Source organism: Bos taurus, chromosome 11 (assembly GCF_002263795.3).
Source record: "Bos taurus isolate L1 Dominette 01449 registration number 42190680 breed Hereford chromosome 11, ARS-UCD2.0, whole genome shotgun sequence".
Taxonomy (NCBI): Eukaryota; Metazoa; Chordata; class Mammalia; order Artiodactyla; family Bovidae; genus Bos; species Bos taurus.
In genome coordinates, this window is record NC_037338.1 from 11338456 (window position 1) to 11352354 (window position 13899).

The following is a 13899-nucleotide window of genomic DNA, read 5'->3' on the forward strand; positions in this document are numbered from 1 at the left end:
AGGAGATCAAACCAGTCAATCCTAAAGGAAATCAACCCTGAATATTCACTGGAAGGACTGATGCTGGAGCTTAAGCTCCAATACTTTGGCCACTTGATGCGAAGAGACTCATTAGAAAAGACCCTGATGCTGGGAAAGATTGAGGGCAAGAGGAGAAGAGGGCATCAGAGGATGAGATGGTTGGATGGCATCACGGACTCAATGGACATGAGTTTGAGCAAACTCCAGGAGATAGTGAAGGACAGGGAAGCCTGGCATGCTACAGTTCATGGGATCACAAAGAGTCAGACACGACTTGGCAGCTGAACGGCAACAACAGTGTATGTTTGATAGGCCACAAACAGGCTATTTTAGTGAGTATAAGATTCAGGTTTTCTCAGGTATAAGCCAGAATGACTTCCTGTATCTCAATATGTGAAAATTTCTTTTATCAGGTCCTTTACCACTTCTCCTGAAATATTCTTTCATTTAGCCTATCTGTGCATTTTATTTGTACGTTTTTGTGGTGTTAATCACTTTCTTCCTTTATTTATGTGGCTGTCTTATTTCCCTACTATGATGTAAGCTTCTCAAGGACACCCCCCCTTTTTTTTTTAACTTTGGCAAATACTTCGGAAATATTCTGAGCCTGGCTGAGGGCTCCTCTGGTTAGATGGGCAAGTTCCCTATGCCTCGGAGACTTTGTGGGTGTCAGGATGGGCTGTCAGGATCTCACGTGCCATGCCCTGTGCTGAGGCTATGGAGATGTGTAGATAGCACAAGGCTCAGGTATGCAACCAGGAGCAGGGCGCAGTCACAGGACAGGGAGAAGAAAACCTGTGTCCTGGCCCAAGGCTACCCTCGCCTCCACAGGGATCTAACAGAAAGGCCCCGTTAGTCTCAAGTGGGACCGAAGGAGAATATAGCTGAGTCAGTATGTGTTTCCAACCATTTCCAACAGATGCTGGTGCTTTTCAAAAAACATCACCATGACGCTTGTTAACAGATAAAAAAAATCAGCAGTTCCTTAATCATCCAGTCAGTATCCAGTCCATATTCAAATTGCCCTGATATCAGGACTCCCTGTTTATGAGTGGTTTGTTGAATCAGGATCCAAACGGGGCTCCCTCCCAGCCGGGGCCTAGTTGTTAGGTCTCCCAGGGCAACAGTCCCCTCCTCCCTTACCTGAGGGAGGAGCTGAGTCACTTGTCCTTGAGAGCATCCACACTGTGGCTGATGGCTTCCCCTTTGATGTCCTTCACCCTAATTTTGCAGCCCCTGAGGGCTAGTTGCTAGGTCTGAAAGTCCTGCTCCCTAGACCCTGCCTCCGGCAGGAGTTCCTCTGCCCGAGGAGGCTGACTCTGCTGCATGGCCTCGGCAGGCACACCGGCTCCATCTCCACCTCAGTGGGGCTGAGATTAAGCAGTGGGTTCTGGACTGTTAGCTGACCCAGCTACCATGGAGTTATCCATTCAGCCTTTCTCCCCATGGATTTTAGTATCCATTAATGATTGCTGCCTAGGACTCTAGTTTTTGTGTTTTTTTTTTTCTTTGTTAGCAGGAATCTGGCATAAGGAAGCGTTTTCGTTTTCCCTGTGATTGTTTGGTCATTCTACACAGGAACATCAGGAATGGCAATTCTTTGCCATTGTTTTTCAGTTTGTGGTTGACTTCCAATTTAGAAATCCATAATAGTGTGATGACAGCAGTCACTTACATGATGGTTTCCTGCCAAAGAGAAATTGTAGGACTTTGTGAGCCTGGAGAAAGGGAGACAAGGTGAATGGTCTCTGAAGGCTTCAGGCCTTTGCAGCTGTTGTTATTGAGTCACTCAGTTGGTCCGATTCTTCACAACCCTGTGGACTGTAGATGTCCAGCCTCCTCTGTCCATGGAATTCTCCAAGCAAGAACACTGGAGTGGGTAGCCATTTCCTTCTCCAGGGCATCCTCCTGACTCAGGGATCAAACCCGGTTTTCCTGCATTGCAGGCAGATTCTTTACTGTTTGAGCCACCAGGAAGCCCTCAGGCCTTTTCAAAGCAAGAGATTTAATCAATACAGTGTTGCTTGAAGTGACTGATGGCTGCTGGCCTAGAATAGGGATTTGGGGCAGATTGTTATGCTCATCAGAATGTTATGGACAGGTATCTTGGTTGGTGTCTTCTCCTAGAGTTTCCCCCAACATCTGCTTTTTGAGTTGCAGTCTTCTCCTCTCTGGAGCTCTGTAGCCCCCACTTGTACTGACTCCCTGGGGAGGCTCAGTGGGGAGAGTAAGCCCTGGAAAGGACAACTGGATCAGTATATCTTTCCTTCACATTGGTGGTTCTTTTAGGAGATTCTTCAGCCAGAACAGTGGGCAGCACAGCTGTCTTCTCAGGGCCTCTCAGCTTCATTTGTCTTGGGGTGCAGTTCATTCCTACAGCTGTCAGCTTTGCAGGCCCCTCATCCCCAGCATGGTGGTAGCTGTTCCCTAGCCTGAGGTAGGCCTGTCTCTGAAGTTGGTGGCTACGGCCAGAAGAGAGAAGCTGCAGAAGCTGCAGATAGGTAGGCAGGTAAGGCTCAGGTGAGGACCAGCCTGGGAAAGTTGGAGATTGTGGTGTTGGGGACACAAGGAAAAGCTCTGGGAGCAGCCTGCCCCTGAGGCAGCAGGTGCACCTGGCTGCTTTTGTTTGTCTGGAGTCGCCTTCACTGCCTTGCTGGGTGTTGGAGGATCAGACTGGGCACTGGCGAGACGCTCAGGAGCTGCAGAGCCTTTGGCTGGTTCCTTGCCCCTTACCAGCAAGGCTCTCTTGTACCCAATGGGACATGAGGTGTCTGTCCTCTCATTTGGGATCTCAGCCTGGGAGCCGTGCATTGGGACAGGAAGGGGAAGACGTGCTCAGCATGTGCTTTGCAGCAAGCCCTATAGAGGCAGCACAACCCGAGCAGTGAGAGGAGCATCGTCCAGCTCCTCCTCTGGGAACTACACTCAGCAACGTCCACAGAGCCCTCGATTTAGCTTTGAGCTCTATCTCTAAGTGTGCTTTATTATTTTGTGCCTCTGTTAGCAAGATGTGGAGAAGGCGATGGCACCCCACTCCAGTACTCTTGCCTGGAAAATCCCGTGGACGGAGGAGCCTGGTGGGCCGCAGTCCATGGGGTTGCTAAGAGTTGGACACGACTGAGTGACTTCACTTTCACTTTTCACTTTCATGCATTGGAGAAAGGAAATGGCAACCCACTCCAGTGTTCTTGCCTGGAGAATCCCAGGGACGGAGGGGCCTGGTTGGCTGTCGTCTATGGGGTCGCAGAGTCGAACACAACTGAAGTGACTTAGCAGCAGTAGCAAGATGTGTTCCAAGGTAGTTGCTTTTTCACTGTATGCCATTTCAGCATAAAAAGTAGGAATCCTCTACTTTCGGATGGCAGCAGAAGCCTGTAGCTTTAAAGTTCAAAGTAGGGATAGAGGCGATGCGCGTAGACGAGACTTGGCAACGCCTGCTGCAGCTGTCATGTGGTATGAAAATGCCCGGTTTCCCCTGGTGGCACGTTCACAGGTACTGCTGCTCTACAAAGATTTGCAAAAATTCATAATTGAAAAAAGTGCCAAATTTCAGTTAGAGATGAGGGGAATTAGAGATGTAATGCTCCTATCTAACACATACCCCTGCTTTAGAGAAATTCCTTGGTTGGGAAGGAACATGGGGGTTTCTGGGTCCAGGTGTGTGTGTGTGCTGTACTTGGGGAGGGAGGCAGTCTAGTGCAGTGATCAGGGTCAGCTGCTCTGGAGACAAGGAGCCTGAGATTCCTGGTTCCTCTATTTACGAAAAAGAAGCGTGTGCCGTAACCCTGTGGACTTCTCTCTGTTCTGGTGCTTGCATCTGCAAAACATGTGAGCTAACACTTGGGTGGCGCTTCCCGTGTGCCAGACCCTGTTCTGAGTGCTTCACGTGTAATCTGTTTAATTGTCAGCGTGATCTTGTGAAGGCAGCCAACATCCATTACCCTCATTTTATAGATAAGTACGAAAAGGCATAGAGAGATAGGGGAACCCACTCTCTGTCACGCAGCTGGTTATGTGGTGATCTGGGGCTTAGACCAGGCAGCCAGGCTCCAGAGTCCAGGCTGGTAGCCACTTTGAAGGTCGGCCTCCCACACCTGTGTCACAGGGCTGTTAAGGGTATTATTTGGATCTAATTTGCTGTGTTGAGTGCTTAGTACAGTGCCTGCCCACAGTAGATGCTAAATGAGAGGTGTAGTTGTTGATGATAAGGTTATTGCCCTAGTGACGGGCTAGCATGGGGTCAACGCCTGACCTCCATTCAGGAAATGGGCACTTACCAGAGCTGATGGGTGTATTCTCTCAGGGAAGTTGATGGAATTCTTAGCTCAGGGATTGGGGATGAGGCCTTCAGGGTTAAAGAAGGCATCCTTTTGGAACTGTCTGTCCCCTGAAGCCTGGCATGTGGCTCCCACCTCAGGAGGCTCTTTCTGGGAACAGGGGGTACCCTCTTTGCTCTGGGAGCTTCTGGTCTCATGATTAAGACTTGTGGGTTTGTGGTGATATAAACATTACATATAGGTCAGTTGTGAACAGGGACAAACAAGTTCCTAAGTTATTTCATAGATTAATTTGTTAGTTAATTGGAAAGATACTTGAATATCCACTCTTTCAAACCTGGTGACACACAGATGAGCAGAATAAAGTTCCTGCCTGTAGAGCAGGGAAAGACAGACATTACACAGCAGTGTATTGTTCAGTCGCTAAATCATGTCCGACTCTTTGCGACCCCATGAATTGCAGCATGCCAGGCTTCCCTGTCCTTCAGTGTCTCCTGGAGTTTGCTCAAACTCATATCCATTGAATCCGTGGTATCATCCAACCATCCATCTCAAGCTCTGTCACCCCCTTCTCTTCTCCTCAGTCTTTCTCAACATCAGGGTCTTTTCCAATGAGTCGGCTCTACACATCAGGTGGCCAAAGTATTGGAGCTTCAGCTCCAGCGTCAGTCCTTCCAATGAATATTCAGTGTTGATCTCCTTTAGGGTTTACTGGTTGGATCTCCTTGCAGTCCAAGGGACTCTCAAGAGTCTTCTCCAGCACCACAGTTCAAAAGCATCAATTCTTCGGTGCTCAGCCTTCTTTATGGTCCAACTCTCACATCCATACATGACTACTGGAAAAACCATAGCTTTGACTAGATGGACCTTTGTCAGCAAAGTGATGTTTCTGCTTTTTAATATGCTGTCTAGGTTTGTCACAGCCTTTCTTCCGAGGAGCAAGCATCTTTTAATTTCATGGCTGCAGTGATTTGGGAGTCCAAGAAGAGAAAATCTGTCATTTGTTTCCATTTTTTCCTCATCAATTTACCATGAAGTGATGGGACCAGGTACCATGATGTTAGTTTTTTGAATGTTGAGTCTTTTTAAAAAATTTTATTTATTTTAATTGGCAGCAAAACACTTCACAACATTGTGGTGGTTTTTGCCATACGTTGACATGAATCAGCCTGAATGTTGAGTCTTAAACCAGCTCTTTCAGTCTCCTCTTTCACCTTCATCAAGAGGCTCTTTAGTTCCTCTTAACTTCCTGCTATTAGAATGGTATCATCTGCGTATCTGAGGTTATTAATGTTTCTCCCGCTATTCTTGATTCCAGCTTGCACTTCATCCAGCCCGGCTTTTCACATGATGTAGTCTGCATGTAAGTTAAATAAGCAGGGTGACAATATGCAGCCTTGACGTACTCCTTTCCCAATTTGGAACCAGTCTGTTGTTCCATGTCCAGCTCAAACTGTTGCTCCTTGACCTGCGTTCAGATTTCTCAGGAGGCAGGTAAGGTGGTCTGGTATTCCCATCTCTTGAAGAATTTTCCACAGTTTGTTGTGATCCACACAGTCAAAGGCTTTAGCGTAGTCAATGAAGCAGAAGTAGATGTTTTTCTGGAATTCTCTTGCTTTTTATAGGATCTAACAGATGTTGACAGCTTGATCTTTGGTTCTGTGCCTTTTCTAAATCCAACCTGTACATCTGGACGTTCTTGGTTTACATACTGTTGAAGCCTAGCATGTGAAATGAGCGCAGTTGTGTGGTAGTTTGAACATTCTTTGGCATTGCCCTTCTTTGAGATTGGAATGAGAACTGACCTTTTCCAGTCCTGTGACCATTGCTGAGTTTTCCAAGTTTGCTGACATATTGAGTGGAGCACTTTAACAGCATCATCTTTTAGGATTTGAAGTAGCTCAGCTGGAATCCCATCACCTCCAGTAGCTTTGTTTGTAGTGTGCTTCCTAAGGCCCACTTGACTTCACACTGCCCTGTCTGGCTGCTAGTGAGTGACCACACCATTGTGGTTATCCATGTCATTAAGACCTTTTTTGCACAGTTCTGTGTATTCCTGCCACCTCTTCTTAATCTCTTCTGCTTCTGTTAGGTCCTTGCCATTTCTGCCCTTTTTTGTACCCATCTTTGCATGAAACGTTCCCTTGGTAGCTCTCATTTTCTTGAAGAGATCTCTAGTCTTTCCCATTCTGTTGTTTCACTGTGTGGGATACACGTGCACACACACACACACACACCCACCCCTCTGTCAGGTGGTGTTAGTATGCTGAAGAAATAGAACAGAGTTAAGGAGCAGTTGTAGTTGGGGTACTCAAGGAAAACTGAGAAAGTTCAGACGAATGGGGACCTGTTGTGAGTGAGTAAGTGCAGATCTGGGCCTGTGTCTCAGGCAGAGGGAAAAGCAAGAGCAGTGGCCTGGAGGTGGGAACACAGTGAAGAGCAGTGTGGGATGAGATATGCAGAGGATCAGAGGAGCCGGGACCCAAAAGATGAGTCCTTTCTGCCATGCTGAGGAGCAGTGTGGGATGCACTCCAAGTTCACCCACATGCTGCAGGAAGCTTGGATGGCAGGGAGGCAGGTGAGCAGGGAATTGTGATATTCAGCAGGGGTTTGTGGTGGACTGTACTGTAGGCTGCCAGTGATGAGAGGGGTTGAAATCTAGATGTAGTCGGTCCATAGAGTTCAAAATTTAGATGTAGGGTGTGACGGGGAAAAAGAGACAAGGATGGTTCCTGGTTTGGGATTTGAAATAAATGAGGAGTGGATGCTTAGGAAGGGGCACCATTATTTGGGTCATAAGCTGAACTCTGGACTGATAGTGTTACTGAACTGAACTCAGGTCTGCCCGCCTGACATGCAGCAGAGCCAATCTCCTGACACTGGGTAGTGGTGAAGTAAAGAACAGTGTTTATCTGCAGGGTGGCAGTAAGATGAACAGGCAGCTCGTGCTCAAAAGGCCTGAACTCCCCGTTGGCTTTCAGGCAAAGGTTTGTAAAGACTGTTAGGAGTTAGCTCTGGACCTTCTTCTGGTCAGTCGGTGGTGAGGTAACAGGATGTTGTGTGGGGAGCCTCAGTCATCAGCTTTCTGGTTCCTGCTTGTTGTGGTCAATAAGTAGTCACCACCCTCTGCCAGGTGGCGGAGGGGCCTTAGCTTCTGCAGAGCACCTCGAAGATAGGCATCAGCCTCCTGGAGGCACCCCTGAAGTCCTGTGGCTCCACTCTTCTAATCATTAACTACTTGAGTCTGCTCTGTGGAACTCAGGGAAGGTCCAGGATACTGAAGCCCTTTGTTCCCTGCAAGCAAGAAACAGGACATGGAGGGGCTTGTGTGTCCTGGAATGCCCCACAGAGTCCTCCTTGGTTACAGTTTCCCTTTTTCTTTGATACTCCTCAATCCTCCGGGGACAGGGGTGGGACAAGGAAAGGAATAAAGTTTTGAATCAAGAGATAAATCATAAAAGAGAACTAGGACACGAGGACACCTAACTCCAAGTCCACGTTCTTAACCTTCAGTGGGCAGTGCTTGTCATCAGGCTGAAGGCACACATTGGGCCTCTGGACATCCTGAGAGGACAGAGCTGGAAAAGGTCGGCAGGTGGACTTGGTTTCAGTAAGAACTGGAGACAAGTCAGGTGTGCCTGGCCCTGTGGCTGGCAAGGACCCCACCGCCCTTGGGGATCCTAAGAAGCCAACCAGGCGCTTACATGTGTGTGTTTGACATCTGCTGTAGGTCTGCTTTCCCGGGGTGGTGGCTTTTCCAGTTTTGCTATCTGGTAGCTGTCAGCCCAGCTCTGTTTACTGAGAAATGGGTGGAGAGCTGGGCATGGTAGGCCTGGGAGCCCCACTCGTAGCAATAGCTAAGCCAGAATCTTGGTAACAGGTGAGGCAGCTACCACCCTCCTTCATCCCACCTTTGTCCTCTGCACCCCCGCAGAGGGTGGGGAGGGGTCCAGCAGGGTAGGAAGCTGAGGGCTGAGTCCTAAGTTCATGCTCGGCCTGCTGAATTTTGTCAGACAGAGTGAGTCTGAGGGGGAGGTATGGTGACTGAGCCAGGGCCCTTGTAGAGGTTTTCTGTAGTTCTGCATCTCCTCCCGCTACCCCCTCCCCCCACCCCTGAAGTCTGAATGCTGATGGCTGCTAGAGGAGGCTGGGCTGCTCCCAGACATGCTTTTAATGGTCTGGGGACAGGACAGACGCCTGTGGTTCCCTTAGTGACCTTCGGGCTCCATCCTCCTGGGATTGTGCCAACCCTTTGAAGGGGGTTCTGGTCTCCATATCCCACCTCCATGCCTCTTTGGGCCTCTGTCATGTACTCCAGACGTTTTCCAGCTTCTGTCCTCTCAGGATGTCCAGCTTAATGAGAAAAGCTGCTCCTGGAAGGTTAAGAATGTGGACTGGGAGTTAGGCAGCTTCATGTTCAAGGACTGACTGTATCACTTACTAGCTATTTGATCCTGGGCAAGTCACAAACCTTTTGGGTAACTTGGTTTCCTCATCCACAGAATGGGGATGGTGGATCTCATCTCCTGGACTGTGTGGGTAATAAAGGAGATACAGAGTTCGGCACACACTGAGCATGCAGTAAGTCTAGCTCTGCGGAGTCTTTAGCACAAGTCACTTGTCCTGCCTCTCAGGTATGGTCCACAGGCCAGCAGCACTGGCATCCCCTGGAAGCTGGGAAGAGATGGAGCCTCTCAGGTCCATCTGCACCCATCGCATCAGAATCTGCATTTTAACTAGACTCAGTGATCCTTTTGTATTAATACTTGAGAAGCTCTGTTGTATGTCACTCCTGAAGAGCAGTGTCTATAGCGGTGCATACCTCTTGAAGTGAAAGTGAAAGTCACTCAGTCGTGTCCACCTCTTTGCAACCCCATAGTCTGTAGCCCACCAGGCTCCTCTGTCCATGATATTCTCCAGGCAAGAATACTGGAGTGGGTAGTCATTTCCTTCTCCAGGGGCTTTCCCAATCCAGGGATCAAATCCGGGTCTCCTGCATGGCAGGTGCATTCTTTACCATCTGAGCCACCAGGGAAGTCCCATACCTCTTACATGCAAGGAATTGTCTCTTCCTATTTTTTTCCTGATGGAGCATGCCTTGGCTGCAATCATACCTAGGATAAGTCCCAGATAATGATCATTGTCAAAACCCTTGTTTCCTGAGCACTTGCTGTCCAGGCTTTGGAAAGTTTAGGTGCTCGGACGGTGCAGGAGTTGAGGCGGGTGCCACGTAGGTGGAACAGTTAGGCTCCTACAGGGAAGGATGTGCAGATTGGTGATTTACATGCCACAGGGGCCAATGAATCCAGGCTTTGAGGGCTGAGCGGGTGTCAGGGAAACTGTATTGGGTCAGAATCACTGTCCTTCCTCCTGAACTAGTGAGTCCCATTTTAGAAGTCGCTTTGTGGAACAGAGGCCTTGTTCATTTTGGAACTCTTTATTCACAGAAAGCACTTAATGATGCCCGCCCCTCCCCCATGTCTGGATTCCTTCAGTAACTTGTCCCCGGTCGGGGGAGGGGAGGTGGGGGAGGGATGAGCGTGTCTAGGGTCAGTTCTCTCAGAAGAAGCAGGTTCAGCGGACTTTGGAAGGGAAGCCTTGGCTGGGCAGGGGAGAGACGTGGGTTTCTTCTGGGAACCAATTGAGTGTTCCTTTTCAAAAATTTATTTATGTGGTTGCACAAGGTCTTAGTTGCAGCGCTTGGGGTCTTTAGCTGTGGCATGTGGGAGCTAGTGCCCTGACCGGGCGGGTGACCTTGGGCCCCTGTGTTGGGAGGAGTCTGAGCTGCTGGGCCACCAGGGAAGTCCCCCAGTTGAGTGTCGTTGATGAGGCACCCAGGTGGAGGGAGAGTTGGTCTCTGATCCGTGAAGCGTGTCGAGTAGGCAGGGGACCAGCCTGCTGTGGTTTTCACACTGGGTCTGGTGAATTCAGTCACCCAAGGACAGACTCCCTTCCACCTTAAATCATAGATTTTCTAGGCCTGTTGCTGCCTGCTGCTCCTTAGTCGCTCAGTCGTGTCTGACTCTTTGTGGCACCATGAACTGTAGCCTGCCAGGCTCCTCTATCCATCGGGTTTTTCAGGCAAGAATACCGAAGTGGGCTGCCATTCCCTTCTCCAGGGTTATCTTCCTGACCCAGGGATTGAACTCACGTCTCCTGCATTGCAGGCAGATTCTTTACCCACTGAGCCAATGGAGAATATTTTCTAGGCCTGGCCTTACTAATTTAGTGGGTTTTAGGTTGTATCTTGGTATGAGTAGGTATAAAGAAACCCCACACTGATGCATGCAGGTTAGGGTACTGCAGCAGCAGAACTCTGAAGATCAAATCTGTCTTGTGAGCCAACATCTGGGTGTGTGCTCAGGCCGTGGTCAAGTCCTGATTGGTTCCGGCCAGGTCTCACCTGTGGATGAGAGTGACAGGGCTTTGTCCAGGAGCGGTTGGCTGGTGGCCTTGCCGTTGTGCTCAACCTGTGCGGGTCACACTCCTGGGAGAAGGCCTGCTCCAAGTACCTGGCAGGGTCCGACCAGCCCCGCCCGTGATCTGTAGGGACACAGATGGCGACAGTGACTGGGGCGCCAGAGGCGGGTCCCAGCCATCCTCACTCTGCTCCAGATGGGGAGGGTGACAGCCAGAAAATGGCAAAGAAAGCCTTCTTTTCACTGCTGTCTCCCTGAAAAGCAGGTACAGAGGAAGAACCCCAGATTCCCTCGGGAAAAGCAGGAGCAGCAAAAGTGGCCTTATGGGGTGGAGGTTGGGAAAGGCAGGGACAAGGATCCTTGGGCCCAAGGACCCGAGCCCCAGGCTGGGCTGGCAACACATCCTCGGTGACTGAGGGGCTGGATGGAGCGGCAAGGAGCCCACGTGTCTCAGGCAGCTGAGGGCGTAAGAAAGGATGGGGCTTTCTTTCCTCTGTTTCCTATTATGATGGTAATATATGGCCCTTATAAAAAATTCACACAGAACAAAAATAGACAGTGGGAAGTGATAGTGCCCTGCAGCCTCGCCCCCAGAGAAAACCACTGTTAATGCCATGGTGTGTGGCGCATGACCGGCTAGGGCTCAGGGCCTCTGACCTCAGCCCCAGAGACGGATGTCTGTGCTTGCTGATTCCCGTCACTCAGGGATTGGTGGCTTTGTGGCTGGAGTCCATATATTAATACTTCTCATTGCCCCACCTCCCAGAATCTTTTTGTACTAAATGAGGTCTAGTCCAGCTTTGAGCAAGTTGACTTGCCCTTGGACGACTTAAAGGGTCAGGCCCAGGGTGGATGTTGGGTTAAGAAGGCCGGGGGTGAGGATATTGGTGCTCGCTGTTTTGTCTTTCTAGTAAATGTCTCCTCGTGCCCCCAGACCTTCCTCACACACATCCCATTGGTCTGTCTGTGAGCTCCCTTCTCTGCTCCTCGCCTTGCCTCCCCCATCTTTCTTCCCCACGCCTGCTCATCTGAGAGCACAGAAACACATACACCCCTGCTCTGAGCACTGCCCTCTGCCCTCCTTGCTTGTGCTGTGTCCTGAGCGAGCCTTCCCAGGGGGTGGTCTCTCAGGTTTGGGAGGGAAAACCAACAGCCAGGGCTCACTTTACTTAGGCTACCCAGTGGTCACCAAGAAGAGGCCAGGTGCAGAGCCCATGATGGGCACCCTAGAGGTTAGTCATGATGGATGCTTCCAAAGGGATCCAACTGGAAATGCCCCTGGGTAGACTTTTTTTTTTTAAGTTACAAGGTTTAAACCACCAACACCACCAATTCCTTGCAGTGACTTAATCTGGACATTTGCATATATAGGGGCTTTCATACAAAAGATCTCCCACCCCTTCTGTCCACGAGAAGCTCAGGGAGCTCATGCTGTGGGGTGAGCAGATGTGAGGTGGGAGATGACCACCACAGCAGGGACTGAGGCGTGTGCGGTGGGGTACATGTGTAGTGTTTGTGTGTGCTATGGGGGGTATGTGTGTGTGGTGTGTGTATACTCTGAGGCTCTTTGAGCCCTCCACTGGACTTTATTATGGAATAAAACTTGACTGGCTGGGTCTAGAATCCTGGGGAGTTTTTCCCTCAGAACTGCAAAGGCATGGCTCCATATGGTGTCTAGTGTTGCTAACGAGGACCTGATGCTGCTCTGATTTCTGAATGCATTCTATGGACCTGTCTCCCCTCTGTGGGAGCCTCTAGTCTCCTTTTCATACCTGGGGCTCTGAAACCTCAGTGATCCCCATCACTAGGTCTTTCTTTGCTTGCTGTGCTGAATGCTGGTGAGTGCATCTGTGCTGGCGCTCACGGCCTTCGGGAGAACTTCCTTGTATTATTTCTTTCATGGCTTCTTGCTCACGTTCTCACTGTGCTCACTCTGTCTGCTTTTTTTAATTAAGAGTTTATTGTTAGAGTAGTTTTAGGTATACATAAAAACGAGTGCAAAGTGTACAGAGCTCCCGTATATACCCCCTCCCTGCTCCTGCTGTAGTATCCTCTGTTAGTAACATCTGTATTAACATTAGTGTGGTATATTTATGATTGATTGAGCCAGGAGCAGTACATTATTGATAAGTACAGTCTCTTCCTGGCTGCTTGTTCTTGGCTGAGTTACCTCACTGTGGAGCTTTGACCTCCTGATCTGTAAAATCCCAGGCCTGTTGTGAGCTGTGCATGGAGGGGAGGTGAGAACCACCCTCCCCATTCCTTTGTAGCACAGGGTGGTTGCTTCCAGATGAGGTGTGCGCTTTCCTTCCCTGGGTCTCTTGCTTAAGGCCTCTTTATGCTGTCTTGTCTGCTTCTCCATCTTGCAGAAGTGTGCCTGGCAGGGCTTTGGGTGAGTAAGTGAGGGCGTGAGAGGTGTGTGTGTGTGTGTGTGTGTGTGTGTGTGTGTGTTCGTGCACTAGCATTCCTGGCCCTGGGCTTCGGGGAGAGCTGTTCTTTCCAGGACTCACTGGTGGCTCACAGCAGAGCTTGGGCTACGACCAGTCAGAGGAGATGATGTAGATGGGGAAATGGGGGTAGTTGTGCCTGTACCTGGGGCCTGGGGTTGTAAGGGTTCCTCCCAGGCCTGTGGGAGGCTGTAGCAGTGGCTGTCATGACCCTCAGGGCAGGGAGGGGCTCTGGGAGGTCCCTGTGACCGGAGCCCTGACACCCCCTTCTTCCTCATAGGTGGTACAAGCTGCACTCGAAGGCGGGCAAGAAGGAGAAGGAGCGCGGGGAGATCCAGGTGACCATCCAGTTCACGCGCAACAACCTCAGCGCCAGCATGTTCGACCTGTCTGTGAAGGACAAGCCGCGGTCCCCCTTCAGTAAGATTAAGGACAAGATGAAGGGCAAGAAGAAGTTTGACCTGGAATCTGCCTCTGCCATCCTCCCCAGCAGTGCCCTGGAGGACCCCGAGCTGGGCAGCCTGGGCAAGATGGGCAAAGCCAAAGGCTTCTTCCTCCGCAACAAGCTGCGGAAGTCCTCGCTGACCCAGTCCAACACCTCGCTGGGCTCGGACAGCACTCTGTCCTCGGCCAGTGGGAGCCTGGCCTACCAGGGCCCCGGCGCCGAGCTCCTCACCCGCTCGCCCAGCCGCAGCAGCTGGCTGTCTTCAGAAGGGGGTGAGCGAGGGCAGTGG

At 50.3% G+C, this 13899-nt stretch overlaps 1 protein-coding gene across 3 annotated transcripts in view; it reads left to right on the forward strand.

The window, feature by feature from the left end:
* Nucleotides 1–13899, forward strand: part of RAB11FIP5 (RAB11 family interacting protein 5) — a 43393-nt gene that overhangs the window by 12131 nt on the left and 17363 nt on the right. For all 3 annotated transcript variants that reach the window (NM_001192869.2, XM_024998892.2, XM_024998893.2), the window contains exon 2: nucleotides 13446–13882. In NM_001192869.2, the coding sequence (NP_001179798.1) occupies nucleotides 13446–13882 (437 nt within the window). The remainder of the gene's footprint in view (nucleotides 1–13445; nucleotides 13883–13899) is intronic.